The following is a 26,868-nucleotide window of genomic DNA, read 5'->3' on the forward strand; positions in this document are numbered from 1 at the left end:
GTGGTGGTTAAACATTTAATAACTGGCCCTCCAAACAAACCAGAAAGCTACCGATCTGTAGTGTTTTTCAATTCCTATTGTCTAAATACTCCCACCACGGCCAATTTCAGGCTATTAATGTGGTGTCATTAAAGACAAAATGCATAAGAGATGCACCGCATATAATATGGTATTTCCAGCCTACAGATGTGATATATGCAAATAACCTCAGTAGCATAGATAGTAACATAATTAAGAAGTGCTGAGTTTTAAGTATTTATTACCTTTGTTTTAATATAATCCAGTTGATCGTAAGTTTATACAATCAATTTTTAAATAATGGCTGCGTTTAACAACTGCCTCCAAAATTCCTGAAAATTTGATAGTTGGCTCTTGCCAGGCAGTACAAGCTGGATCCAGCACACCTCTGTAAAAAAAAAAAAAAAAAAAAGAAAAAATCTCAGCCCACTGAAACCTGGCTTCCACAGCCACCATTCAACCAAAACCCTCTAGCCTGTCCCCCCAGGGACCTCCTCCATATTACAAAATGAAAAGGATGATAGATAGAGCTCTGGCCTGGTCTGCCTTGCTTGAGTTCTCTGCAACATTTAGCACTGTTTACTCTACCTGCCTTCTCCAAGGCCCTCTAGGTCCTCTTCTGACCTGCTGACCAATCCTTCCCAGTCTCCTTTAGGGGCTCTTCTTCCTCCATTTGACTATGGGGCTTTGATGTGCCCCTCTGACATACTCCCCCTGGGTGCTCTTGTCCAACTCCACGGTTTCAACTACAACTAAGAAGCCCAGACCTTCTTCTCAACAACAAACCTGTATATCCCAACCTCTTAACTAGTTTGCTCCTCTTCCAGTAAAGACATTTCAAACAAAGCCGAGTGGAAGCCTTCATCCCTTTCTGTCACCTCGAGGTGAAGGTCCTGAGTTACAGAAAACGCAGATCTGTCCAATCCTGAAGCCAGGGAATGTATGTTGCCTCCCTTTCAAGTCCCATAGACCTTACCACAGTTTACTAATGCAAAAGGTTTCAATAGGGCAAAGGCAACATACATTAACTCTCCCCACGGTACCAGCCCACCACCCCTCCCCAGCCTCAGATTGCATGGCCATGTCAAGGTACCGCCACTTGGTGGCGGCATTCTCCAAATGGAAAATAGTATCTGGGTGCTGACATGACAGAGGCTTGAGCTTCTTCAGGGCCAGGTGTATCAATTCACACCGAATCGATGGAGGGAGGAGTAGTCCACCCCCAGCCAGGTCTCAGCTTCCCGTTCCTTTTCTGGACCAAAACCAACAGGCGCCTTCCCGAAGTGCTGTACAAAAGTGGGCTCATTCGCCCTTGCTCGTGAAGCAACTCACTTGCCCGTCTGTTGGTCACTGTCCATCATTGTCAGTGAGAGCCAGAGTCAGTGGCTATTGGGCTGGTGCGTCGGTGTGGGTCGCTCTGTTTACCCGTTCTTCCGGCCACGCGAACCACGAGTTGCCAGTCGGAAAATCACCGCTCGCGACAGAATCCACACCCTCAGGATCCGCCCCCTCGCTGTTTTATCCAACCATACGTCTCTGCCTCACAGTAGTACCCGCTCCCCAGGTCACATTCAGTCACAGTCCCCGCTCTTCCGAAATTCTGCCCTATCAGAGGCCTAGCTCTCTAGGAATCCACGCCCACCACGAGACCACGCCCCCAGCTGTGGATTTCCCTCTACGGCCCCGCCCTCCTTGGGAGCCCTGTCCAGTGATAGGCCTTTCCCTCCCACAAACCCCACCCTCAGGTCTCGCTTTTCCCAGACCCAGGCCGTACTAGGCCGACGCGGCGGATGACGCCATCGGATAACGCCGCGAGAAGGTCACACGGGATCTTCCAGTATGGCGGCGGCGGCGGCGCTGCGGGGAGGCTGGTGCCGCTGCCCGCGGGTGAGCAGAGTGCTGGGCCGGGGGGGGCGGGCTTAGGGAGCTCCGGACCCGTGACCTCCAGAGCCTCGTTCTCCCCAGGCCTTTGATCCCTTCGGCCCTTCCCTGAGCTCGGCGAGAGGCTAGGAGTTTGGTCGCTGGGTCAGCCGAGGCCGGGGCGGGGGCCCCGGAGCGAGGCCTCGGAACGTGGGTACCGAAGCGAGGCCTGAGGGCGGGGGCCGGGCGTGCCGGGCCGGGAGCGGATCGCCCCTCACTTCCTGGCTGACCCCATGTGTACCGAGGAGTGAATGGTGTCCGTGGTGCTCAGTGGAGAAAAAGTAGCGAGGAAAAGGCAAAAAACCGTGACAGTCACAGCTCACCTTTATATGCCACGTCCCCCTACCGGGAGCATTTCCTGCATCGCCTCTCTTAATCCTCTGAAAGTGTGGGAGGTAGTTGTCGCCCTGGCTAAGAGCCTGGGCTCATAGATGCCCTGGGGGTCAAGGCGTGTAAAGCGGCTTCAGAAAATAGTACTCACGTTGCAGCTGTTTGTCGCTGTTTCACAGGGTAGGAAGCTGGGAACTCAGAATTGTTAAGCAAGCTGCGCACGGTCTCAAGAGTTGAGTGGGGTGGCTGACCTGGTCCAAAGCTCAGGTCAGTCTGACTCCAGAGCCAGACTCTGGAGGAAGGAAAATATCTCCCAGCAATCTGAGTGTCAGGAGAAAGATGGTGTTTTTGACTCAGGACTGAACTTTTTTTTCTGGGCTTGCTTGTCTTTTGAGGCAGGTTTTAAAGGTTGAATGTACACGTGTTTGGATTTGGGCACGTCCCAAGGAGAACCACCCTCAGGTTTGGTCCTGCTGGGGGATTTTTCTCCCCAGTGAGACAACCATCCACTTCTCTTTCAGGCTGTTGCTGAAGTCAGTGGCTCCAGGATCAATGGGTGTAGGCATTCAGAGGAGTAAAACAAGTTAGTTAAACTCCCAAGAGTTTAGGAGAGTGTGGCATCTGTGTAAGTTCGGGGTGTTGCTTAGAGTGACTGGAGACAGGAAGCATGGAATGGGGAGAGGAAGGGCCCAGGGGATGTGGAAATGAAAGAGTGGTTCTATCAGGTCATTGACATCAGTGTACCTAGCTCTGTGCTGGGTGCTAAGGTGTAGCATTGAACAGGACCTGCATGGAGCTTCCCTCATGGAGCTTTTTTTTTTTTTTTTTTTGGTTTACGCGGGCCTCTCCCTGTTGTGGCCTCTCCCGTTGCGGAGCGCAGGCTCAGCAGCCATGGCTCACGGGCCCAGCTGCTCCACGGCATGTGGGATCTTCCCGGACCGGGGCACGAACCCGTGTCCCCTGCATTGGCAGGCGGACTCTCAACCACTGCGCCACCAGGGAAGCCCCCTCATGGAGCTTTAAGTTCATCATTTTGTAGGAGAAGAAATGCTTACCAAAGAGGTGCTACACATGAGGTTAGCAGCATCTTTGCCCAGGTGACACCCCTAAGTTGCTCTGCTCACATCTCAGCCCTGGACCAGGACATGGTAGCTTTATTCCAGGGTTATGCCTGGGACAAGTTAGCAGTGTTTACCCCTTGAAGCCCGGGCCTCTGGTCCTCCAAGGCTGGCAGAAGTAGGGTGGGGTGGTGAGAGAAGACTGCTCGCCACCAGCGTCGAGTCTTAGCCTGCCCATTTTCAGACTAAGGTGTTCAGCCAGACTGTCATATTTAGCCTTCTTCCACCATAGGTTGGCATTTCGTAGGACCCATCAGTTTCCCCCACGTTCAGAGGCAGGAGGGTAGATATGGGCCCCGGATGTGCAAATCAAGCGTTTTCTCTTTCCACCAGATTCCACTGGCTTCTCAGAATTTGGGAAGATGGTCAAGCATCTAGCATGCAGCAGACATGTGATAAAAATCGTCAAATGACTCTCAGACGACCCCTGCTCTTTTAGCGTGCCCTACTTCCTCATCACCCTCTAGTCTAAATGGATCTTTCTCTCTTCTCCCTCAATTAGAGATGCCTTGGAGGTGGAGTCCATTTTCTTTCCAGCCACAACCTAGTGCCACTACCCCATGGTACCTATCAGATGCCCCGGCCGAGTGGAGAGCTGACCCTGGTGAGTGACTCAGGATACAAGCAAGCCGGCAGGAGGGGGAGGTGTGAAAATCAGACCTAGTTGACAGGAGAGAGGGCTGCAGGATGCTGTCCACACTGCTGGGGGTGTCTGAATGGCAGGCATTCCACATCCAAGGTCTTCCGGAGTTACAGAGCCCAGTGGGCCTGGTCCTCTTCGTATCCCGGGAAGTGCTCGACACTGTTAGGATTAGGGCTCCTGCCTCACACAAAGTAGCATGTCTCAGCTCTGCTGGCTAGAAGGGCATTCCTCTAACTGAGCTGAAATCCACCTCCTGGTGGCTCCCACCTGTGGGTCCTTCACTAAGCAAGTCTGTGCCCTCTGCTGGGTGACAGCCCTCTGGGCATTTGAGCAGAGTCACCCATCCATCTCCTGGAGCTGGGTTTCCCCAGGCCATATCTCCCTTACTCTTTTTTTTTTTTTTCTGCCGTACGCGGGCCTCTCACTGCTGTGGCCTCTCCCGTTGCAGAGCACAGGCTCTGGACGCACAGGCTCAGCAGCCGTGGCTCACGGGCCCAGCCGCTCTGCGGCATGTGGGACCTTCCCGGACCGGGGCACGAACCCGTGTCCCCTGCATCGGCAGGCGGACTCTCAACCACTGCGCCACCAGGGAAGCCCCTCCCTTACTCTTTATGTTGTTCCTCACAGAGAGCATTTTCTAGAGCTTTTTTGCCTTCCCTGTTATTCCTCTTCAACCACGTTTCTGTTGGTGCCTCACCACCATGGGGAAGAAAGCCCGAAATCTCACAGTCTCCAAATCCACATGCTCAGGCAGCCCACACCCTCCCTTCCCTTCTGAGTCTCATCTCAGCTCTCTACCCTCAGCATGCTTTATCTCCCAGATCCTGTCCTGGGGCTGTTGTGGGCTTGGGACATGCCCTTTGGCGCTTCCCCTTAGTTGTCCAGCCCCGCCCTCACCCCCAGTTTGCAGCCCTGGAGTGAGCTGTGGGGCTGCCGCGAGCTGGTGCAGTCCCTGACAGTCTTAGAACTTGGATTTCCCCTGGAGAAAGGCTGGTCAGGGCACATCTGGACCAGACAGCAGCCTGCTGTTGCCAGGCCGGGCCACCGCACCTGTGGGGCAGCGCCCAGACTTGCTGCTGCTCTCCCTGGGGCTGGACGGGGACCGGGGAGGCAGTCACCCCTGAAACTTGTAGGGTGAACCCCCTGCCGCTGCAGCAGACCCCGCACGCCGGCAGGAGTGGTGGGGGCAGCTGAGCAGGTGCGGCTATTTCCCTGTGACTTGACTGGCTCACAGTCAGTCTTTAAGCTTTCTCTTTCCTGAGCCTGCACGTAGTTACACAGGGGGCGAAGCAGGCATCTACAGCCGGCTGTGTCTGACCCCGAAGCCTGCGTCTCGGGTAGGGCAGTGCCTGGAGCAGGGCCTCACACTGTCTTCTGGCCTCTGGGTGTGTTCCGTTGGGTTTTCCTGTGGGGATTGCAGGGGGGACCCTGAGCTCCGGCTCTCGGTGACTGTGATCCTGTGGGCCAAGAGAGGGAGGTTTGTGCCAGTCCCCAGGCCCTTGGGTGACATGTAAAGCCCAGCTGGGGACTCGGGAGTGGCCCCAAAGGAAGAAGCTACCCTGGGCCCAGAAGCCCCTGGAGTAGGGCCTGGGCCGGCTCTTTTGGAATAAGGGGCCACAGAGTCCTTTCAGCTCTAGTCCTGGGACGAGGGTCCCTTTGGGTGTTGGCCTTTTCCTTGGATGGGCGTGTGTGAGGCCCCATGAGGATTCCAAGCTGCGCCTGTTTCTCTCACCCCAGCGAGAGAAGGGGCCTAGCATTTTCTTTTGTTTTTTAATAGACTTTATTTCTTTGAGCAGTTTTAGTTTTACAGGAGTATCAAGTGGAAAGTACAGGGCGTGCCCATCAACCTCCTGTCCCCCTCTCCTCCCACCGGGCACGCAGTTTTCCTCCGGTTGTACATCTTGCAGTTAGGGCGGTACATTTGTTAAAACTGATGAGCCAGTGTTGACACATTATTACTGACTTCAGTCTGTGGTTGACATTGGGTTCACTCTCTGTGTTGCATTTTATGGGTTTGAACAAATGTATAATGTATCTACCGTTGACAGTATGGTTACAGAGTAGTTTCATTGGGGTAAAAATCCTCTGTGCTCTGTCCACCCTCCCTCCCCTCCTCCAGCCCCTGGCAACCACCGGCCTTTTCCTTGTCTGCATAGTTTCGCCTTTTCCTTGTCTTCATAGTATCACCTTTTCCAGGACCTTAGAGTTGGAATCCTACAGCCTGTAGCCTTTGCAGATTGGCCTCTCTCCTTTAGTGATACGCCCTTAAGGTTCCTTCGCATCTTGTTTTGTTTCTTTTTTGAATCGCGATGTAATTGATATAACATGTCATGTGACTCCTCTTGTATTTTTTTCATGGCTTGATAACTCATTTCTTTTTCTTGCTGAATAATATCTTGTCCCACAGTTTACCGCCTGGTGGCTTTTTACTTTGTCTGTTATACTCTTCTAAAAGAGATAACTATTCATTGTGGGGTTTTTTTGGTTTTTGTTTTGCTTTGTTTTGTTTTCGTCGTTGTTTTTGGCCGCACCGAGCAGCTTGCAGGATCCTAGTGCCCCAACCAGTGATTGAACCCGGGCCCTCGGCAGTGAAAGCGCGGAGTCCTAACCACTGGACCGCCAGGGAATTCCCCAGATATTGTTTTTATTTATTTTTAAATTTTTATTTATTTATTTATTTTTGGCCACGCCGTGCGGCTTGTATTCATTGTTAAACTTATATCAACAGAAAGGAGAAAATGAAAAAATTCTTCGTTTCTTTTGCATTCTTTCTAGTCCAAATCCTATTCTTCTGGAAACAAGAAAGGCTTTCTCTCCGGCTTGCTAGATAACATCAAACAAGAATTAGCCAAAAACAAAGAAATGAAAGAAAGTATAAAAAAGTTCCGAGACGAGGCGAGGAAGCTAGAAGAGTCAGATGCGCTCCAGGAAGCCAGAAGGAAATACGTGAGTCCCCTTTGCTTTGCGTCTCCCTGGGCAGTCACGCTTGCTCTCAGAGCCAGGAATTCCCTCCCAGGGCAGTGCTGGGGCGGCCGGGGAGTGAGGGGACAGGAGCAGGCCCCCAGCCTTCCAGTTCAGCCGTGAGACTGCAGCCTTCTCTACACACGGCCCAGCAGTACTGACAGGATTTCAGAGCCCTCTCGACCTGCTGCATCAGAATCTGCCTCTCCACGGGTCCCTCGGGCACTAGGTTTGAGATGCGCTGCTCCTCAGGGCCTCTGACTGAAATGGGTAGAAAGTGAGTTGCGGGGCTGGTGTAATTATTATATTAATCACTGCCGCCGTCTCTCACGGAGTAGCTGCCAGGCGCCCGCCAGTGGATGGGCTTGGCACCCTTTATTTGTCTGCCCGTGAGGGCTCTGCCTGGCGGCACCCCCATCTCACCCATGGGCAGCTGAGCCTGGGGTTGTGGGCATTTGCCCCAGGCCCCTCGGAGGTTTTGTTCTGTTGGCGCCCCTCCCAGGCCATGGGCGACGCCTGTTCCCCCTGAGTCTCCCCAAGTCACTCACTTGGATGTAACTACCTGTGAGGGATTCGACCCTGTGGGAGATCGCCCTTCCTTTTCATTAAGGAGGAGGAGTGAGCCGAGGGGTCGTCCGGGGGCAGCGAAGGCCGAGCGTGGGACCGGGTGATGGGGAGGGGGCAGAGAGGGGCAGGAGAACGCTGAGAATGCCCCGCCCCACCCCCAGTATATCACTGGTGAGCATATGGGCAAGATCACCCCCTGCCGCCCAGACACAGATGCGGGGCCTGGGGCTTTGTGCTCAGGAGGGTCCCTGTCCCAGACTACAGCCAGGGACCCTGGGGGGCCGGGAGGGGACGGGTGGACAGGCTGAGGGGGTGGTAGAACGGGGTGTGTCTGGGGAGGAAGGAAGGGACTTCTGAGAAAACGCTTCTTTAGATTGTGTGTCACAACACAAAGATACAACATCCTTTACCCTAGAGAACCATCGAATCAGAAACCATGCGGACGGGGGAGGTGATCAGGAAGAAGCTGGGGGAGATGACCGGCACCGTGAAGGAGGTAATGGCCTCCGGACCCCCAAGGCCCCTTAGGGCCTCCGGAGCCCATCTGTCCCTCACCTCTGGTGGAGGAGTCGGGGAGCAGTGCTGGGGGCAGCCGGGGGTGAGCAGGCGGGGGAGGCTGCCTGGTCGGGAGGCTTCCGGAATCAAAGTCCAGAATGCCTTTGGGAAGGAGGGAGAGCTCAGACTAACCCACTGGCCTGCGAGTCACCGCTTAAGTTAGAAGCCTCTGAACTACAAGCAAGAACAGGAGGAGGGTGAAATGAGGATGTTTTTCTTCCTGCCTTAGGCTAGAAGGAGGTTGGGACACTGCACGCTCCGCCCCCGGGAGAGTAGAGGTGGGAGTGAGACTCCTAGAGGGCCTGGGAGACTTTGTTGCTTCTCCTGGGCTAGAGAGAGGGGCAGGGCTTTGCCTCGAGGCCAGCCCAGTGCGCTGGCCTCACCTACCTCCCCTTCGTCCTGACCCCGGGGCTGCTGCTCCTGTGCTGTCCTTCCTGCCTGTTACAGGCCGGAGCCCTAGGGTCCAGTGCTCCAGAAATCATAGGCAGCCTTCTGGGGCATGTGCACCCCAGTCTCGGCTCCATGAGCCAGATGGGCTCAGGACACCTGCTCCCGCCCTCTGGAGGCTGGGTCTGCTGTTAGCTCGGGGGGAGCTCCTGCAGGCCCCCACCGGGTGCCATGCCAACACCTTCCTCTTCTCTGTCTCAGTAGAGTTTTGACGAAGTCAGTAAAAGTGACCTTGGCCGGAAAATCAAGGAGGGTGTGGAAGAAGCAGCCAAGACCGCCAAGCAGTCGGCTGAGTCTGTGTCCAAAGGTGGGGAGAAGCTTGGCAGGACCGCCGCCTTCAAAGCCCTCTCCCAGGTGAGCTGGGCCGGGGCTCGTGCCCACGGGCGCTCTGGGCTCAGCCCCAGAGAGGCCTCACCGAGGGCTGCAGGGCACACCAGGCCTCAGCCAATCCTGGCTGAGCAGCCTCGGGCAAGTCACAGCCCCTAGGGAGCTACACGTTAACAAACCAAGAGCCTCCAACCTGATGTCAGCTGCTGACACCCTTAGCTCACGTCCAGAACCCAGAGACTGTCAGGCTCTGGGTCACTTGAGGTCCTGAATTCATTCCGTAAATACCGCTTACCACGCGCTGGGCCCTCTACTGGCCATGGGGCCTCAGGAGAGAAGGTCCGAGTTCTTGCTCTCAGAGGATCCCGGGACAGGAATGGGGACAGAGAAGGGGCAGGCAGTTCCAAGTAACACATGACAGAGGAACGCTCGGGGAAGGCGCCAGGCCAGGGGAGTGGGCATCACCAGCTCGGGGCGCCCCACGCAGCTAGGTGTGGCCAGAGTGGTGGCAGGGACACCAGAGGGTCCTGGAGGCCGTGCGGGGGAGTTTAGGTTCATCCTGAAAGCACAGCCTCCCAGTGAGGATTCCGGCAGCAGCTCAGAGGAGGCCGGAGAGTGTCTTGGGTGATGGAGCCAGGAGGGAAATGGGCTCCAGAGGTTTGCGGAGGTGGGATCCAGAGGCTGGGTCAGCTCGGATGGAGGTGGTGAGGCAGAGGCAGCTCTCAGGACGCCCGTCCGGCTTCTGGCCCATGTGAAGGAATGTTTCCAGCGAGAGTGTGGAATCGGCCTCAGAATGTGAGGGTCGTCTGGGGACAGCTCTTGGCGGGGGGCGGGTGGGGGCAGAAGTCAGAGCTGGGGTCTCCCCTCTGCCTCTTGCCTGTGCCTCCCCCCGAGGCTTGGGCGTGTCCTTGCCCTGCACCTGCGAGTCACGTGACCTTGAGACCTGGGAGGCGTGGCCCCGGGGTGGGTCCACAGCTGCTGGTCTGGGGTGTTGGGGAGCCTCAGCTCCCACATGGCCGGCTGTGCTCTGCAGGGCGTGGAGTCCGTCAAGAAGGAGATCGACGAGAGCGTCCTGGGGCAGACCGGGCCCTACCGGCGGCCCGAGCGGCTCAGGAAAAGGAAGGAGTTCTCGGGAGAGAAATTCAAGGAAGAGAAAGTGTTTGAGGCCAATGAGTAGGTACCAGAGCTGCCAAGGGGCCCCCCTCCCACCACCTCCCTTTGCAGCACCTGCACTGCTGTCCGTTTCCCAGGACCCACAGAGGTTCCTACCCAAGTCCGTTTGTGGGGTTTCTTTGTGCTCGAGGTTCCCAGGCACCCTGAGAGGACTGGGAGGGGAAGGGCAGGGTACAGGAAGGGGGAAAGAGACGGCAAGAGGCCGGGGTCGTCACACCGTCCTGCCGCCCCTTCCCCGTGTGCGGAGCGGCTCCCGGGCTGCGCTCACTGGCTTCCCCGATCTGCCCCAGGGAGGCCCTGGGCGTCGTGCTGCACAAGGACTCCAAGTGGTATCAGCAGTGGAAGGACTTCAGGGACAACAACGTGGTGTTTAACCGTGAGTGTCCCCATCTCAGAGAACCGCCTGGCGGCAGGCCGGTGACAAACAGCAGTGCTCCCCGAGGACCGGGCACAAGACAGAGCAGGAGGCCGGGGTCAGAGAGGACCAGTCACTCCCACAGCGTTGCCCAGCGAGTGAGCAGCGGAGCGCAGGCCTCAGGCGGCCTGAGGGGAAGCACCCAGTACCTCTTGGGCGGCGGGCTACCGCCCTCAGGGCTGGGCCACCACCTTGGCTGGAGCTGGTATCGTTGTGAGGCAGCCAGGTGCACGTGCCAGCCACCCCCCAATGTGAACTTGGCCTCGACACACCGAGGCCAAGAACCAGAACTTGGCCTGGACACTGAGGATGTCCAAAGGCCTGCGTTCCCTTGGTAGCGAAAGCCGCAGCCAGCAGGGGCGGCGCCCGGCGTTCACTCGGCTCCCCTCAGCCCCTGCCGGAGGGGTCTCTGCAGCCTCCCAGAGTCGGCCACCAGGCTCGGAGGGGGCTGTGATGGAGTGGGTGTGTCTCTCCGGAAGGGGCCTCTGACCCCATCCGCCACCCGCCACAGGATTATTCGAGATGAAGATGAAGTATGACGAAAGCGACAACGCTTTCATACGGGCGTCCCGCGTGCTGACAGACAAGGTCACAGACTTGCTGGGTGAGTGGGCTGCCCTGGGACTGTCCCCCCACAGCCCGAGCCGGTGGTGGGAGGGGGTCCCGGGCCTTCACCCCACTCCTGGCTCTGCTGCCCCAGGGGGCCTGTTCTCGAAGACGGAGATGTCAGAGGTTCTCACGGAGATCCTGCGGGTGGACCCCGCCTTCGACAAGGACCGCTTCCTGCAGCAGTGTGAGCACGACATCATCCCCAATGTCCTGGAGGTGCGTGTGCGGCTGGCAGGGCCGCGGCCCCGCGGAGAGTTCTGGCAGGGCCGCTTGGCTGTGGACGGGGCTTCTGAGCGGAGAGGTGGCTCCAGTGTTGACAGAGGCCTGAGCACCCCACACGGCCAGCCCTTGTTAGTCAAGCAGCTCGAGAAAGCCAGGCCGCTGCGGTCTCCTGCAGCCCCCGCTGGTCCCTGGGCCGGTGCCCTGACCATTCTTGCCTGGCCCATGGGGTGTGTCTGCCCCAGGGACTGAGTTTCTCACCCACTGGAGCCTGGAGCCCCGTGGCTTGTTTGCCTCGAGCTCTCTTCCTGACATTGTTCCCTTGAAGCTGCCAGGGGCCAGGTGTTTGTCTCCCAGGGGCCAGGGGCCTTTCAGGAGTTGGGAGAAGCCGGCTGCTGCTTCAAGGGCGCGGGGGGCAGCGCGTGACTCAGGGCAAGGAGGCGGGACCAGCACAGCAGCCCAGGGGCCTTTCCTCTCTGGGAACCCTGAAGCCCATCTTGTGGTCTTCTCGCCTCTCCTTTTGGCACATAAACAAGGAGGAGGTGCCTTGCTCAAGGTCACCCTCCTCTAGTCCCCCCCAAGCTGGGGCTGGAGCCTAGGCATCCTGCAGCCCAGCCAAGCCAGGGACCGTTGGCACGGCCTTAGTGGGACCGCAGGCAGCCCGTCCAGCCCCGTGTGAATGTCCGTTCCTTCCTCCCGCACCGCCTCCGCCTGGCCCCCTCTCCCTCCTCCGAGTTCCCAGGTCCCTCAGGACACTTGGCAGGGTTGGGAGGAGGTGAAAGTGTAGCATTTCCCCAAAGCAGCAGCCCAAGCATGGGCAGAATCTTCTGGGCTGAGATTGTCTCAGCCCCCAGATTCCCTGTGGTTTCCCACCAGCATCTCACCACCCCACTCCCCCCAAAACCCACCCTCTCCCTCCCCAGATCCAGCCCTGTCTCTGGGTTCCTGTGGAAGCTTCTCTCATTTGCACCCTGGGAACCCTCCCCCGCACTCCCCCTCTGCCCCGTCCTGCGTGGACCTGGCTGTCTAAGGCTTCTTCGTCCCCAGGGGAGGTAGAATGCCCTGCCTGGCCTCCTTGGGTCGGTTTCCCGGCCAGGGCGAGAGCCCCAAACGCTGCCACCTTCCTTTTCCTTCCAGCAGGCCGTTGGGACCCAGCCTGGGCTGCCCCGTTGTCACTTGCGGGGGCTCTGCTCCCACTGCTGCAGCCTGGCCCAGTCTCCCTTCCCCAGATTAGGACCCGGAGGCTGGGGTGGGGGGTCTGCAGAGGAAAGGTTCTAACTGGAGAACATTCTCCAGAGTTTACCTGCCTCAAAAGCCCACACTCATTCTCACACTTTTTTTTTTTTTTTTTGTCTTTCCCTTTTTAGGCCATGATTTCTGGAGAGCTCGACATTCTCAAAGACTGGTGCTACGAAGCTGTAAGTGCTTGCTTGCTTTCCCCCCTTATTTAGGCCTAAGAAGAAATCACAGTTCAGAGGAGATCTGCTTGGGTGGCTCAGTCCGAGAAGGGCGGGGTGTCAGGGGCGGGGGTGGCTACAGGCTGGGGGCCCAGGGGTCAGGGGGTGGGCGGAAAGGGACGGCAGATAACTCGGGGGGTGCATTCGATATTCCCTCAGTGCACGGGGGTCGTGGGTGCTGGCTGGTATGTGGGGTTTGAGGCCCCACAGCCTCCCTTCCCTGGGCTGGAGTTACATCATCGGGCTCATCTCATGGGGGTCGTGAGGATGCTTCGGGGACACAAGGGCAGCGCTCCAGTACATGCAGCGCTGGATGTATTCATTAGCTGTTCTCATTGCAAGATCCTCAAACACATCCAAACAGACATTGATAGATTCCCACCCGGGAAGAGCCGTGTGTCCTGACGAGGCCCGGCTGCTTCCTGGAGTCGGGGCTCTGGGCCCCGGGCCACAGGCCTGCTGGGCTGCATGGCGGCGGCTCAGGCGTCCTTGGGAGCATGCTGTCTGCACTGCCCCTTCCTGGCAGCCTGCCCATCCCCATCATCAGGCCACCTCACCCCACCCTGCTCACTCCCTGACCTGTGTCTTCACCGCGTTTGTTCCCCCCCGCCCCCACCAGCTTCTTGATACTGAGCAATCCAGACTCTCTTTTGGCTGATTTTATTCTGTACCCAGCTCACAAACAACTTGAAAAAGCAGAGGAGAAGATGTCAGGTTTTCTTGTTAAATACTCCCCTGCACGGTGACTAATCCAGCGGGCATTTATGAGTGGTTTGGGGTTTTTTTTGGTTTTTGTTTTTTGTTTTTTTTTACTTGGGGACCATTAGGATGTGGCTGGTTACCTTTGCCAGCAAGCTGCTGCTGGTGCCCCTGGAAACGCAGCTAAAGTTGCAGCCACTCACACAGGGGTGTTTTGAAAATGTCATCTTTAAGAAAACCACACAAGAAGTCAGATTGGCCCTTTTTTTTTTTTTTTTTTCCCACTTGGTGGATCAGTCAGTTACTTCCATAAAGAGTGGATGCTGTTGGAATGCCTTCTGTCATGGTTGCTTGTTGAGATACAAGGCTGCTGGCTGCTGTGTCCCGGGCCTGGGAGCAGGCACAAGAGGGTTAGGGTGTCATTTGGGGCACCACTGCCCCCGTAAGAGGAACAGGCTGCCAGTGGCCGAGACCCGCCCACAGGGGCTGGTCAGTGACAAGGCGGTAGACCTGGGCAGTTCACCCCAGAGCAGCCATGGGGTAGGATGAATCCTAGAAAAAGCATTTGGTTCCAGGCCAAGATTCACAGTGAGGTGAATGTGGGAATGTTCAGGGTCAGCCAGAGAGGCCTCGACTTACCTCTGGGAGTGTATTCCAGATCGCGTTCCCAGAGAATTACCGGCCTCACTGATTAATACCGCTTTCAATAGTATTGATACGGTGCTGTCTTTATAATGAGAGGGCAGTGTGTGATTCGAGCCAGCCAACGGGTGGCACCGGCCTCCCTGCTTGGACCCATGCTCCTGGCATCTGCCACTCCTGGCGCCACACACCCAGGAGCCGGGAGCCATTTCTGGAAGGTACAAGAGCTGAAATCCTGAAACCCCATGGTGAGCTCGCCCACAGGGAGCTTCCCGAGACACCGCAGCAGCCCCCCGGCTCCCCTGCGGTGCAGTGCCTTGGCGTGGCTCGCACGCACAGGTGGCCAGCCATACGGTTGTGTCTGGCTTCTTCTTGCAGACCTACAGCCAGTTGGCCCACCCGATCCAGCAGGCCAAGGCGCTGGGCCTCCAGTTCCACTCCCGCATCCTGGACATCGACAACATCGATGTGAGTGCCTCTTCCGGGGGGCCAGGTGGACCCCAGGGTGGGCAGGGGTGCTTCTCTGAATTGCGCTCAGCTGGGAGGGTTGGGCTCCCCCTCCCTGGAGGATTTCTAGTGCTTGGATTAAATGGCCTCCAGGGTCCCTTTCAGTGGAAGGTTTCCACAGTCTTGCTGTCAGGAATTCTCAGGCAAGTGGTGGCCCAGGGGGTGCTGTTGCCCAGACCAGGGTCCCCTGAGGCCCCTGAAGCCAGGGCTATCCCTGCACCTTCACTGGGGAGGCTTTGTCAGGACCGCTCAGGCCCCCCACTGGTCTGCTCTGCCACGATCCCCTCGATTTCCTCCCCGTGGGGAGCTGAAGGCACACCCACACCTGTGCGCGAGACAGCCGGCTCTGAGAGGCCATTACACGCCTGCACAGCCTCAGTCCGGGGAGCCTGTGTGGGTCCTCAGTGGTTCACATTCTGCCTCACAATTGGGACGTGCCTGCCTGGGCCAGTGGGAGGTGGCAGCCCTGGGGTGCTGAAGCAGGGGTCTGCACCTGGAGGGGGGAGCGGCAGCGAAGGGGCTGGGGACCATTCTCAGGCCTGCCTGCCCTGTCGTGCCCCTCCCCCCCCGCCCCTGCAGTTGGCCATGGGCAAGATGATGGAGCAGGGCCCTGTGCTGATCATCACCTTCCAGGCCCAGCTGGTGATGGTGATCAAGAATCCCAAAGGCGAGGTGGTCGAGGGTGACCCGGTGAGTGAGCGGGGGAGGGGATGGGGCCGGAACACGCAGTGAGGCCAGTTGAGAGGGGATGCGGCGTGGCAGGGCAGCACCTTGAGCTGGGCCTGGCGGAGGGTCGCTTATCTCTCCGGTTTGACCAAGTCCTGAGTTACAGCCTCTGCCCCTGCCTCTGCTCTGGACCCCAGACCCAGGCCGACCCCGCAGCACCACTCCCTGGTCCCTCCCAGTGCCCTGACCTGGCAGCATCTCTCTCCGTGCCCTGCACTCGTCCTGGAGTGGGTGCCGGGCTCACACCCTGCCTCCAGCCCTCACCCTTCCCTGATTCTGCAGGACAAGGTACTGCGAATGCTGTGCGTGTGGGCTCTCTGCCGAGACCAGGGCGAGCTCAACCCCTATGCGGCCTGGCGGCTCTTGGACATCTCCGCCTCCAGCACAGAGCAGGTCCTCTGAGCGCAGCAGCCACGACTAGGGCCTCGGGGCTGGATCGTCACTGCAGACACACGGGGGACTGGTGTCCACCTGCAGCAACTAGACCTCTGGGGACAAGACTGTCAGCTGTGCCCCCGCCGTGCCAGGACTGCTGCAGAGCTAGCGGGATGCGGCGGGGAGGGGAGGGGCTGCTGTGCACAACGCCAGCCCCAGCGCCGCCCCTCTGCCCCATGGGGGCTGCTCGGGCCCCGGGCACCCAGGCCACGGGCAGTGCCCAGAGGCCCCCAGCCCAGGGGTACCCTCCCAGGACCCAGTGGTGCGGCCTGGGCCCACTGGCCACATCAGCCAGGCCGTTTCAGCCTTTTCTTTTTTTTTTTTTTTTAACAGTGCCCTTATTATTATCCTATACATACGCAGAAATTTGGAAATAATAAAACAACAAAGTGCAGGAGAGCAACCTGGGTAGTCCAAGGTGTCTGTCACTGGGGTGGGGGGAGCTGGGACGGGGGGGGCAGCCCAGTGGTCATGGGGCAGCGGTCATGGTCACTGAAAACTCAACAGGAGGAGGACTCACCTGGACGGGACCCTGCCCGCCCTGAGTATGTTGTCGGGCGGGGGGAGGGGGGGAGGAAGGAGACTGGAAAAGCTACGGAGGTTTTCAGTGACCTGGGTGGGGTCGCTTGAGGGTTGGGGTCCCCGAGGCTGGAGGACCTTAAGCGCCGGTATGAGTTTTGGGGGCACTGGGATCCCCCAAACAGGGAGTCTGAGGGGTCGGTTGCAGAGGAGAATGGGGCTGTGGGAGCTTAAGTCGGGCTGGGTGGTTTGGAGGGGGTGCCTGTGGGGGTGGAAGGGCAAGGCCCTCGGTGCTCATGGTTCTATGGGGCCGGTGGTCTCCCCGGCGCCTCTGGGCGGGGCCCTGTTCTCCCGGAGGACGGGGCGGGGTCGCGGGCCCGAGCGCCGCTCCCTGCGCAGCCTCCGCCCCCCGCGGCGGCCCCGCCCCCGTCGCCATGGGAACAGCCGCGGCGGCCCGGCTGGCGCGGAGCTCGCCTGCCTCGGTCTCCGCCGCTCCAGGGGCGGGTGGGGTGGGCAGAGTCCGGGCCGCCGCCGCGGCCACCGGGGAGAGACCAGGAGCGGGTGCGGGTCCCGGAAGAGAGCGCGGCTGCCGGCCGCTTGGTCCCGGTCCCGGTCGAGGCCAGGGTGAGGGGCGCGGCGGGGCGGGGGCGCGGGCCGTGGGGGAGGGGGGTCCCCAGGACGCAAGAACAAAGGGAGCGGGGTGGGGGAACCGGGTCTCGCCCCCCACCACGCAGCCCGGGCCGCGCGTTCGCACCTGTTGTGCGCGGGCCGGCCGGGTCGGGGTTTCCTCCCCTTGCTCTTAGCGTCCCCACCTGCGCGCACGCCCGGAGTTGGGTGCCCGCGGGCCAGGCATGGGCGTAGCCAGGGGACAAAGGCACGGGCGGGGGCTGAGGCTCGGCAGGGTAGTGGGGGGCGGCGGGTGGGGACGACGCGGGGGCGCGGGAAGGCGCAGCTTCATCCCTGCCTCCCGGGCGGGCCCCCTCCTCCGCAGGGCGCGCGGCGATGTGAGCCATGAGCGCGACGTGGACTCTGTCCCCCGAGCCGCTGCCGCCATCGACGGGGCCCCCGGTGGGCGCGGGCCTGGACGCGGAGCAGCGCACCGTGTTCGCCTTCGTGCTGTGCCTGCTCGTGGTGCTGGTGCTGCTGATGGTTCGCTGCGTGCGTATCCTGCTCGACCCCTACAGCCGCATGCCCGCCTCGTCCTGGACCGACCACAAGGAGGCGCTCGAGCGCGGGCAGTTCGACTACGCGCTGGTCTGAGCGGTGCGGCGCCCTCGGCTGGCCCTCCGCGGGGTCTCTCTCCCGGGGCCGATCCGACGGGGCGCCGCCGGGCCTGGACCGCGCTCAGGATCCTGCCCCCGAGCTCGCAGCCCGAGGGGGGAGGGCGTCAGGAGAAGTCCAACCCCTCCCCCCTCACACCCCTCCCATCTTCCCTCCTGGCCAGGCCGGAGCCCCACTTCGTGCCTTTATCCCGCCCTGTCCTCTCTCCGTAACTCACCGGCCCGGCTGGCCCCCAACTCTAAAGCCTGGGTGGGAAGAGGACGCCCGCCTCTCCGCCCCCAGCGTGTAGGTGGCTCTGCTATTCTTCTGCCGCCGAGCATGAGTGTCATGTCCGCTCCCGGGTTCGGGGACCCCCGTCACCCTTTCCCTCCCTCCCCTGTCCTCTGGCCATCCTCACTCCCCCGCCGCCCGCCCCCCTAAGTGTTGAGCCCCTCCTCGGGCTCCGGGCCTGCGGGCTTTCCTGGGCCCATGAGGTGGACGCTGCATACCAATATGCCCTGCGCGGCCTGCTCCGGAGACAGAGACTGAAGAGCGACAATGGCTGCTGTGTCCAGGATGCGAGGCTCCTTCCATGGCGGGGAGAGCGCAGACAGGCTCCCTCCCGCCCCCAGCCCAGGCCCCAGTTCAGGTCAGCGCGCCCCTCCCTCTGTCACCACCTCCACCCCTCATTGGCCCTCCTGCCACCTCCCCCTGGTCCCTCCTGAAGCCCCCCCTCCCAGGCCCTCCCCTTGCTTTCTCACTCCTCCCTGCCTCTGAGCCCATGGTATTAATAAAAGCTATTATTGAGCGCTTACTGCATGCCAAGCAGCGTGCTGAGGTAGCTCCTCCTGTACTGGGTCTGTTCTCGTTTCAGGACCCTGTTAGCATCCTCATTCTACAGGCCAGGGGACTCGGGTCCAGGCAGGTTGAGTGACGTGCCTATAGCTGGCTTCTAGCCAGGCTAGAATTTGAACCCAGGGCTGACTTCTGCACACTCTTAACAGCTGCCCAGGGCTGCGAAACACCCAGATGTACACTCTGGAGGACCAAGGCATAATCCCTCCCCCTTGCTCCTGGAACAGCCAAGACCACCCTTCTTTCCCTTGACTTGAGGAGACTCTGGGGGCCATGGAATGGACTTAGCCTGGTAGGGAGCCTGGATGGGGTGCCCTCAGCCAGCCCTGGAGGTTGTCTCCAAGAACTGGCACGGCCTTCTGGTACTGTGACCACACCCGCAGCCCCAAACCTTTCTGGCCTGGTCCCTCCGTCCCACCATCAGCATGTGCACTTTGGACACCACGGGGCTGGTACTGTGAGGCCTTGGTCATGGAGTGGGCTGGCTCCGCTCCACGGCCCGCCTGCGAGCTGTGTTGTGTGCCCCCCGGGGGGAGCCGTGTGCAGTGTGTGTGGGGAGAGACGAGCGTTGCTATAAAAGGAAGGCTGTGTGAATGCACAGGCTCTGCGAACAGAAAATTCACTGGCTCTCAGAGGACTGGTTCGATTTGGGGGAAGGTGGTGCCGTAGGAGGACACCCGGTTCCCCCACCCGACCCTCACCAACCTGCCCCTGAATCCACACGCTCAGCGAGGCTGAGGGAGGGGGGCCCCGTGCAGGGAGACCTGGCAGCACCTCTGGGACTTGGAGACCTTGGGTAACGGCCAGGACCCCAGCCCCCTCCTCCACCCAGCTCTGCTCCTAAGGCCCCTCCAGCTCTCCCTCCCTCCCCCACTTGCTTCCCCAAGGCTGCCTCAGGGACTCACTCCCCTCCCTCCAACTTCCTGCCACATGGGCAGCCCACCTTTAACCCTCCAGTGGTCAGGAGTCCAGCTCCCCCGACCTGGCCACCCTCACTCTGCTAGCCTCTCCCCTCCATCTGTATGATGGAGGGTCATCGGGCTCTGAAAACCTTTCCCCGACACGGGTCAGGCTCAGGCGTAGACCCTCCAAACAATCACCAAGGGTCCCCCCACAGCCAAGCCAAGGTCGTTCCAGATGGCATCAGACTGGACCTGGTGCAGTGGCCTTTACCGAAAACCACACCCTCCTCCCTGGCATGTCCCCGCTCCGTCCCCAGGACTCCAAGCTATGGCTCCCTACCTCTGATTCTGGGCCCCCTCCCACCTTTAACTCACAGGAGAAAGAGAGCCAGGGGGATAGACCAGAACTTTATTCACAGTTACAGGACACCAGATACAGGACTTCAGAAGGGATGAGAAGCCAGTGGGGGGAGTATTTGAGGGTGGTTTTAGCCCAGCCATCTGACTGGAACCCCCTCATCCCAGTTCTATGGCTGAAACCCTGTACAACTTTGCTTCGGTTTTTTGGGGTTTTTTGGCCGTGCTGCACAGCTTAGTTCCCCGACCAGGGATTGAACACGAGCCCTCGGCAGGGAGAGCATGTAGTCCAACCACTGGATCACCAGGGAATTCCCTGTGCTTCCCATTTCTGAGACCCACGCTGCATCGAGCACCTTAAAGGCGACCTGTACTGCACACTGTGTCAGGGACCTTCCACCGTGGCAAGATCCTCAATGACAACCAGTGCCAGCCCAAGCAGGATTGAGGGCGTGGGGGCTCACTGATGTCTGGTGTGTCTGGCGAGGTGCCGGGCCCCTCACCTTGCAGGGGTGGCCACCTGGCCCAGAAGCTCCAGGGGTACCAGGAATGGGTTCAGGGGGCAGATCCCAGCTGCTTGCCAAGTGGATATCGGTTCGCTGGGCCCAGCATTCTCGGGGGCCTGAGGAGTGGCCTGGCCAGCCTCCTCTTGCCCCCCGGAACCTGTCCTGTCATCCTCAGCCCCAGACCCCAGGCCCCCACTGGCAGGGTCGGGCTGGGGGGCCATCAGGCGTAGGTACATATCTGACATATGTTCAACCAGGGCAGCGCAGGGCAGGCGGGACAACTCCTCAGGAAGTGCCATGAGCAGGTCAAGGACCACAGCTGACTCTGGTGATGGATGGAAAGGGGACGGGTGAGGGAAGGGCGGGGCTCGCCGCCGGAGACTCCCACCCCCAGATCGTCAGCCCCCCCTTCTCACCAGCTGCGGAAAGCTCGGGGCCTTGGCCGCCGCGGGAGATGGACGACAGGTACTTGTAGATCTTCTCGAAGTCCACAGAAAAGTCTTCCTCAGCGGACGGGCCGGCCAGGGACTCAGAGGATGCCTCAGGGGCAGGGCCTTGTGTCTTGGGGGCGGGGCCAGGAGACTCCTGCCGTCCAGGTGCCTCAGGGGCGGGGCCAGGAGCCTCAGGGCCCAGGTCCTCTTGCCCTCCAGGGGCGCTGAGGAGCAGTAGCTTTCCACGAGCCTGCGTGGGCTTGGGGGGCTGGGAGTGCAGGAGGCTGATGGGCTCCGTGGCCGCGATGGTGAGCACCTGGCAGGCAGAGAGATCAGGCAAGGAAAGGCAGAAGTGTCCCCGTGGGCTACTCCCCTGCCCTGCAGGAGACAGCCTTCCACCTCCAAATCCTCCCTGCCACCCTGAGGAAGGCGTCACATTCAGCAGAGGGCCTCAGAAGGGCGGACACTGAGGCTAGGGTGTCCGGTGACGGACCAGAGTCACAGAGCTGGCAAGAGGAAGGGACCCAGGAACCAGGTTCAGCTTAATTAGACTCACATATATGACCCCGTCCCCGGGATACCCCCATCCTGCCTGGCGGATGGCTGTACCTGTGAGAAAGCCACGGTCAGGGCCTCCTCCAGAGGGCCTGTTATCTTCTCAGCCAGATCCATCCACACCTGGGTGAAGTAACCAGAAGGTGCTCACGGATCAACCCTCAGGAGTCCCCCAAGCCCTACCCCTCCTGGGGCTCCCCTGACCAGGTTATCCCCCAACTCCCACTTCATCCTCCAGGGGCCGTCCTTGGGGAGCCTCGCCCCGCCTCACCTCGATGGGGGCCGGGGTCTGTGTTTCCCGGCGCCTGGGACCCTGTAGGCCATCTGGATGCATCCTCTGAGTGGCCTTTCGGAGCACTCGGCCCTTGAGCTGCCGGAGAAAGTCCTGGATCTGGGGAAGTGAGAGGATGAGGCCAAATGGACCTTCTAGAAGCCCAGGGCTAGGCAGTCCACTGCCTGCTCCAGGGCCGGCCACTGCTCCCTAGCCTCCCTCTGGCCCGGAGCTAAGGGTCATAGGGACTCTGCCCAGGGGTCTTGGGCCAAGGCCCCAGGTGTGACCAGCTACCTGACAAAGATGTTAAGGCCCTGGCCGGTTCTGGCTCCTCCCCGCAGCCAGGGCCCACCCCCGTGCTAAGTACTACCCTAGTCACCTACCCGCTTCGTCCACTCCGCCCCATTTCCTGACTCTCACTTCAACCTCATTCCCGCCCAGTCCCTCTGCGCCTTCCACCCAGTCCGGGGCCTCCGCTCTAACTCAGAGTTCGCTCCGCCCCTAAATTTTGGCTTCGCCCCGCCCCTCAGCCTGCCGCAGCACTGCCTCCTCCTCGCCCCGCCCCTCGGCTATGTTCCGCCCTCGCCCCGCCCTTAGCTTCTCGCAGGCACACAAGGCCCAGCCTTGCACTAGTCCCGCCTCCTCCGGCGTTCTTCCGGTTCCTCAACCTCGCCCCCGCCTCACCCTCGACCCGCCCACTCCAAGGCCCCGCCCCGCCCCCAAGCCTCACTCTCATCCCGCCATCTCCCAGGGCCCGCCCCTCCGCCAGCCCCGAACACATCCTAGCCCCGCCTCCAGCCTCGCTCCCATCCCGAGACCCCTCTCACCTCGACCTCGCTCCGGCCCGACAGCTGCCGGGCCAGCTCGGCGGCGTCCGGCTCCGGCTGGCCCCGTCGCGCCTGCAGTAGTCGTAACAGCTGCCGCTTCTCGCGGGCGCTCCAGGCCGCGGGGCCGGTCACCTCACGCAGATAGCGCGCCGGCGCTGCTCGCCGCCGCTGCGGGGGCTTCATGCCGGTGAGGCGGGTGAGGGCGGTGTCGTCGTTCTGGGGCCGTTACCCTAGTGGGCGGGGTTACGGCGGCCGCTGGGGCCAAAAGACCCCGCGCGGAGGCAGAAGTAGATGGGGGCGTGGCTCTGGGTTTGCGGGCCGAAGGGAACTGCCTCCCCGGGAAGTAATGGGGAGACTGGCATCTAACTGAGGCGGGGACGAACGAGACCCCCCGCCCGCATTCTATCTCATTCGTGAACTGGAGCCAACTTCTTAGATCTCGTGCCCTCCTTCCGTTCCAGGACTACGTCTTGTGAAACTCCTATTATGTGTTTTGTAGCCAAGAGCCTGGGCTGTGGGGTCGGCCAGCCCTGACTGGTGAGCAAGTGATTTGGCTTTGCCGAACCTCAGTTTCCTCAACCGTAAAATGGAGCTAATAGTCCCCTCCTTTGTCTATACTCTGGGGAGGGAGGAGCTCGGGCAGGAGGGATTTAAGGACCTTTAGGCTAGACGGAGAGGAGACTGGAGCAGAGGCCTGAGCTCGAGGCCCTAGCGAGGGCAGGGTCCGGGCGGTGGGAGTGGAGAGCGGAGAAATCCTGGGGTTGAGAAGGCAGGTGGGCGGTGCAGGGGTGGAGAAGGAGACGAGGCTTATTTTTAAATTTAAGCCGGTGGGGTTGGGTGTCCCCTTTTTGTTTGGGACAAAATGCCCTTGGGGCTCCCCTGGGCGGTAACCGCACACGTATATATAAGGGCGTGTGACGCCGCCCCAAAGCTCCACCCCTCCAGTCTGGACCTTTTCCACCCCGGAATCCCCACCCCCGCGCCACGCGCACACGCAGACTTCAGAACGCTGCAGTTCAGGCCAGATGTTTATTCTGAGCCCAGGTGGGAGGGTGGGAGGAGGAGCAAGAGGGGGTGCGGGGCGCAGGGATCTTAGTCCCATCGAGTCACAGGTCCTGGCGGCCCTGGTCCAAGGCTGTGGCTGGTATGTCTCCGGACCCTGTTGCGGGCGCGCTCTCTGGAGAGGGGCGACTCAGGCTGAGCAGGGGAGAGGACACTACGGCAGCTCACCCCCTTCCCAACCGATCATTGGCCGCCCCATCCGTCTGTGTGCCGGGGCGAGGGTGGGTGCTAGGTCTGAAACCCGAATTCTCCTTGCCTAGTGTGCCTGTCTGAGGTGTTGAGGTCCTTTCTTACGCAGTCGGCCGCGGGTCACCACTACGTGATTTCGAATCCCAGCTCCACCAAATTTTGTGACCTTTGGCAAGTTAATTTCAGAGAGTGCCTCATTTTGAAATATCTGTTATGGGGATTATAAGAGTATCTACCTGAAGCTTGTTACAAGGATTAATATGCGTAAAATATTTGGTACTCCGCCTGGCAGAGAGAACGCGCTATGAAGAGTCATTATCACCTCCCTCCTCCATCCGTCCTACCGGCCCCAGGTTACACTCCCCCTCTTCCTTCCCCCCAACACTTACCTGCCTCACTGGGGCCTCCTGGGCGGGGGGCCACTGGGCTAGGCTCTTGGGGGCGGGCCGGGGGGCGGGGGCGCTGGAGAGGAGAGGCAGGCTGAGGAGTAGGGGTTGCTGCGCGCTGGGCCGGGGCAAGGGCGCCCCCTGGGGGGCTGCTGCAGGCGTAGCGGAAGCAGGTCTAGGGATGGTCAGGCCCGAGCAGGCTGGGATCGCCGCGACCAGGGGTCCGGACGCGTGGGAATAGTAGGCTGGGGGCCAGGCGGAGATCCCGGCGGGCCCAGGTTGGTACCTGAGTGAGCGCAGACGAGGCCGAGCCCGGCGGCCAGAGCGGCGCCCAGCACGAAGGCGGCCAACACAAGTGCTACCACCGGCGCGGGCTCCAGGATCCCCGGGGCCGGCGCGGGAGGCTCGGGTCGCACGGCTCTGCCGGGGACGCCCTTGGGTGGCCCTGTGAGGAGTACAACGCAGAGACTGGGCTCATGCCTCAGATGTCCTCCCCATCCCCCTTCCCGACCCCAGAGACCCCCGCTGAGGACTACTGCGTGCTCACTGGGGGGCAGCCGCGGCACCGTGACCACGATGGGCTGCGTCAGCGTGTGCAGGTGAGGGCTGTCGGTACCCCGACTCTCATCGCGGCCACTGCCGGCGCCCGCGCACGCCTCATCCCGAGGCAGACACTGGGAAGGAGGGGGAGGCAAGAGGCGGGGACGTCAGGGCCCCGGCTCCAGGGGCGGGTCCCCAGGGCTCCCAAGAGATCTAAGTGTCCAGCACTATATTGCAACCAGGTGTCGCACTACTAGACCCCTGGAAATTCGGCCCCTTCGGACGTCCCTGCGCCCAACCCCAGCCTGAGACCCACTGCCTACTCCCAGTTTCGAGGTACCTCCGCCCCCAGGTCCAAAAGCTCCCAGACCCCCAGATCCCCAAACCCTAAGGGGCTTCTCCCTCAGATGCCAGAGGCTCTTGTGCCCAGCCCCCGACGGGCCCGGGCGCCCAGATTCCCCGCCCCGTGCCCGAGCACCGGCGACAGTGGAGACAGCGTCAGAGGCGCAGGCGTCTGGCGGGCTCCCCGGAGGCGGCGGCAGCGGCTCAGCTGGCAGTGCAAGAACTGCACAGAGGCGTTGAAGACCGGGCGCAGGCGGAAGCTGAAGCGCGCGGGGCGAGCGGCACCTGGGAGCGGCCGCGGTGGCGGGAAGGTGACCGAGGAGTCGGCGGAACAGCCCCCGCGCAGCAGCGCCAGGGCGGGGCCCGGGGTCGGGCGTGAGGATGGTGTCACCGAGCAGCGGTGCAGGACCATGCCCCAGCGCGGGGAGGGACGGGCCAGTGCCGCCTGGGGGGCGGGGTCGCGGTCAGGGTCGGCTGCCCCCACCGGCTGCCACCCAGCCTCGGTGAGCCCCGTGCCCGTACCTGCACGAACACGCGACTGTCAGCCGGGACCTCCAGCGGCCCCGCGCGGCGCGGGAAGGCGTACTCCGCGTCCGACAGCTCCAGACTGAAAAGGGGTCGGCGCAGCCTGGGCCCTGGCTCCGCGGGGAACGGGGACACTGGCAGGGAGAAAGGGTGGCACAGGGGAAGGAGGATGCGCTGTCCCTTAGCCCCCCTGGCAAGTGAGCCAACCTCGCCTCCACTGCCTACTTTGGAAAATGGATGCAGTTGCGGTGGAGGATTCACCCGCGCTCGGCTCCGCGCTTCCCACCGCCAGCCGAAAAGCAACTGTGATGTACCCCCTGGAGACCCGGGGGACAGCCCAGCCCAGCCCCTGAGCCTGGGCGCAAAGCTGCGCCTTCCTGGGGAGGAACCCCCTTCCCAGACCTCTACTTCTCCACCCGCCGTGAGCGAGGGAATCCCTGGCTCGGAAGGGGTCGAGGGGCACCTGATGGTGGAAGGTCAGCCTGGGTGAGGTCAAAGGTCCTCCCCTTCTGGAGTCTGAACCCCCCGCTCACGCACCGAGGACCAGGGGCTCCTCTGGGGTCTCAGCAGGGCCGTTTGGGGGGAGGGTGCTGGCCCCATTCTTGCCTTTCTAAGGGGAGGGAAGAATAGCAAGGTGCTCTCCCCCCAGCTCTTTGGGCATCGTGGAGGCCCAGCCCGGCCACCAGGGTCTGGGCCTTTTCCCTTTGTCTGTGTTCCTCACTCACTCGCAGGCTGAGGGCAGCAGCGGCAAAGGGTAGAGGCACAGGGGAGCCTCCACTGGGGTGTGTGATCACACACACATGCACCACACTGACAAAGACCTCTGCCTTAAGGAGGCGCTCAGCTGGGGTTCTCATCAAAGGATGTTCTCAAATGTCCAGCATCACCAGCACAGACATTCCCTAAAAGCATTGGCGCAGACTGCTCCCCTCCCACAGCCCTTGGTCTCACCGTGGCTGCTGGGACTTCGAAGTTGGGGATCCCAGAGAACCTGGAAAACGGGGGACGGGGCAGACCCCACCTCCCACCCACCCCCGTTCCCCCAGGCGGGGTGGATGAGAGGGTGCACTGAGAAAGGGTAACACGGGAATGGAGGTGTGCTAGGCCCCATCCCCTTGCTTGTACATACCAGCTGGCTCGCTGGGCAAGGTGGTCATCCCTGGGAGCAGGGCCAGAAGCAGGATCAGGGTGCCCAGCATGCTGGACCGGCTGAGGCAGCACTGGGCCCAGCAGGCGGGCAGGCGGCTCTGGCCTTGGCTGGGGGGCCATTTGGGGAGGCAAGGAGCGGGGGCGGCGCACTGATGGGCGGACATCAGAGCCCATGGCCAAGGCCTGCTGGGGATTAAGGGCTCTCTGGCCAGACCTGTAGCTATCGGGTTGGTGGGAGGTCCCTCACACTGGCCATTAGATACGGGGCTAGTCGCTACAAACACCACCCCACCAGCCACCAGCCCTGCCTGTTTCTCTTCGCTGCAGAGGCCCCATCCACCAGAATGGTCCCGAGCCCCAAGGTCGGGGCTCACGACCCCTTCCCTGGCCCCTTTCCCCACCTCACTGCCAGGCCCTGCCAGGC

General features: G+C 60.9%; 4 protein-coding genes across 4 annotated transcripts; 2 read left to right on the forward strand and 2 right to left on the reverse strand.

Moving 5' to 3' along the window:
• The first annotated feature begins 1,815 nt into the window (after window positions 1-1,815).
• On the forward strand, window positions 1,816-16,171 carry TIMM44 (translocase of inner mitochondrial membrane 44). The gene is made up of 13 exons (XM_060094243.1): window positions 1,816-1,905; window positions 3,889-3,990; window positions 6,805-6,975; window positions 7,973-8,053; window positions 8,764-8,913; window positions 9,920-10,059; window positions 10,350-10,435; window positions 10,986-11,078; window positions 11,175-11,299; window positions 12,670-12,720; window positions 14,479-14,568; window positions 15,187-15,297; window positions 15,616-16,171. The coding sequence occupies exons 1-13, from the start codon at window positions 1,858-1,860 to the stop codon at window positions 15,733-15,735; spliced, it is 1,368 nt and encodes a 455-aa protein (XP_059950226.1). The 5' UTR covers window positions 1,816-1,857; the 3' UTR covers window positions 15,736-16,171.
• A 570-nt stretch (window positions 16,172-16,741) lies between these two features.
• CTXN1 (cortexin 1) lies at window positions 16,742-18,361 on the forward strand. Its single transcript, XM_060092313.1, has 2 exons — window positions 16,742-16,911; window positions 17,279-18,361. Exon 2 carries the CDS (start codon window positions 17,299-17,301, stop codon window positions 17,545-17,547), a length of 249 nt encoding a protein of 82 aa, XP_059948296.1. The 5' UTR covers window positions 16,742-16,911; window positions 17,279-17,298; the 3' UTR covers window positions 17,548-18,361.
• A 1,338-nt stretch (window positions 18,362-19,699) lies between these two features.
• SNAPC2 (small nuclear RNA activating complex polypeptide 2) lies at window positions 19,700-22,496 on the reverse strand. Its single transcript, XM_060092314.1, has 5 exons — window positions 22,252-22,496; window positions 21,425-21,544; window positions 21,208-21,276; window positions 20,584-20,914; window positions 19,700-20,492 (listed from the first exon to the last, which is right to left on the reverse strand). Exons 1-5 carry the CDS (start codon window positions 22,432-22,434, stop codon window positions 20,161-20,163), a joined length of 1,035 nt encoding a protein of 344 aa, XP_059948297.1. The 5' UTR covers window positions 22,435-22,496; the 3' UTR covers window positions 19,700-20,160.
• A 1,433-nt stretch (window positions 22,497-23,929) lies between these two features.
• On the reverse strand, window positions 23,930-26,839 carry TGFBR3L (transforming growth factor beta receptor 3 like). The gene is made up of 6 exons (XM_060094248.1): window positions 26,425-26,839; window positions 25,293-25,429; window positions 24,917-25,215; window positions 24,436-24,581; window positions 24,175-24,333; window positions 23,930-23,964 (listed from the first exon to the last, which is right to left on the reverse strand). The coding sequence occupies exons 1-6, from the start codon at window positions 26,606-26,608 to the stop codon at window positions 23,930-23,932; spliced, it is 960 nt and encodes a 319-aa protein (XP_059950231.1). The 5' UTR covers window positions 26,609-26,839.
• Window positions 26,840-26,868: the final 29 nt, after the last annotated feature.

The sequence above is a fragment of the Mesoplodon densirostris genome, chromosome 3, assembly GCF_025265405.1.
Source record: "Mesoplodon densirostris isolate mMesDen1 chromosome 3, mMesDen1 primary haplotype, whole genome shotgun sequence".
Lineage (NCBI taxonomy): Eukaryota > Metazoa > Chordata > Mammalia > Artiodactyla > Ziphiidae > Mesoplodon > Mesoplodon densirostris.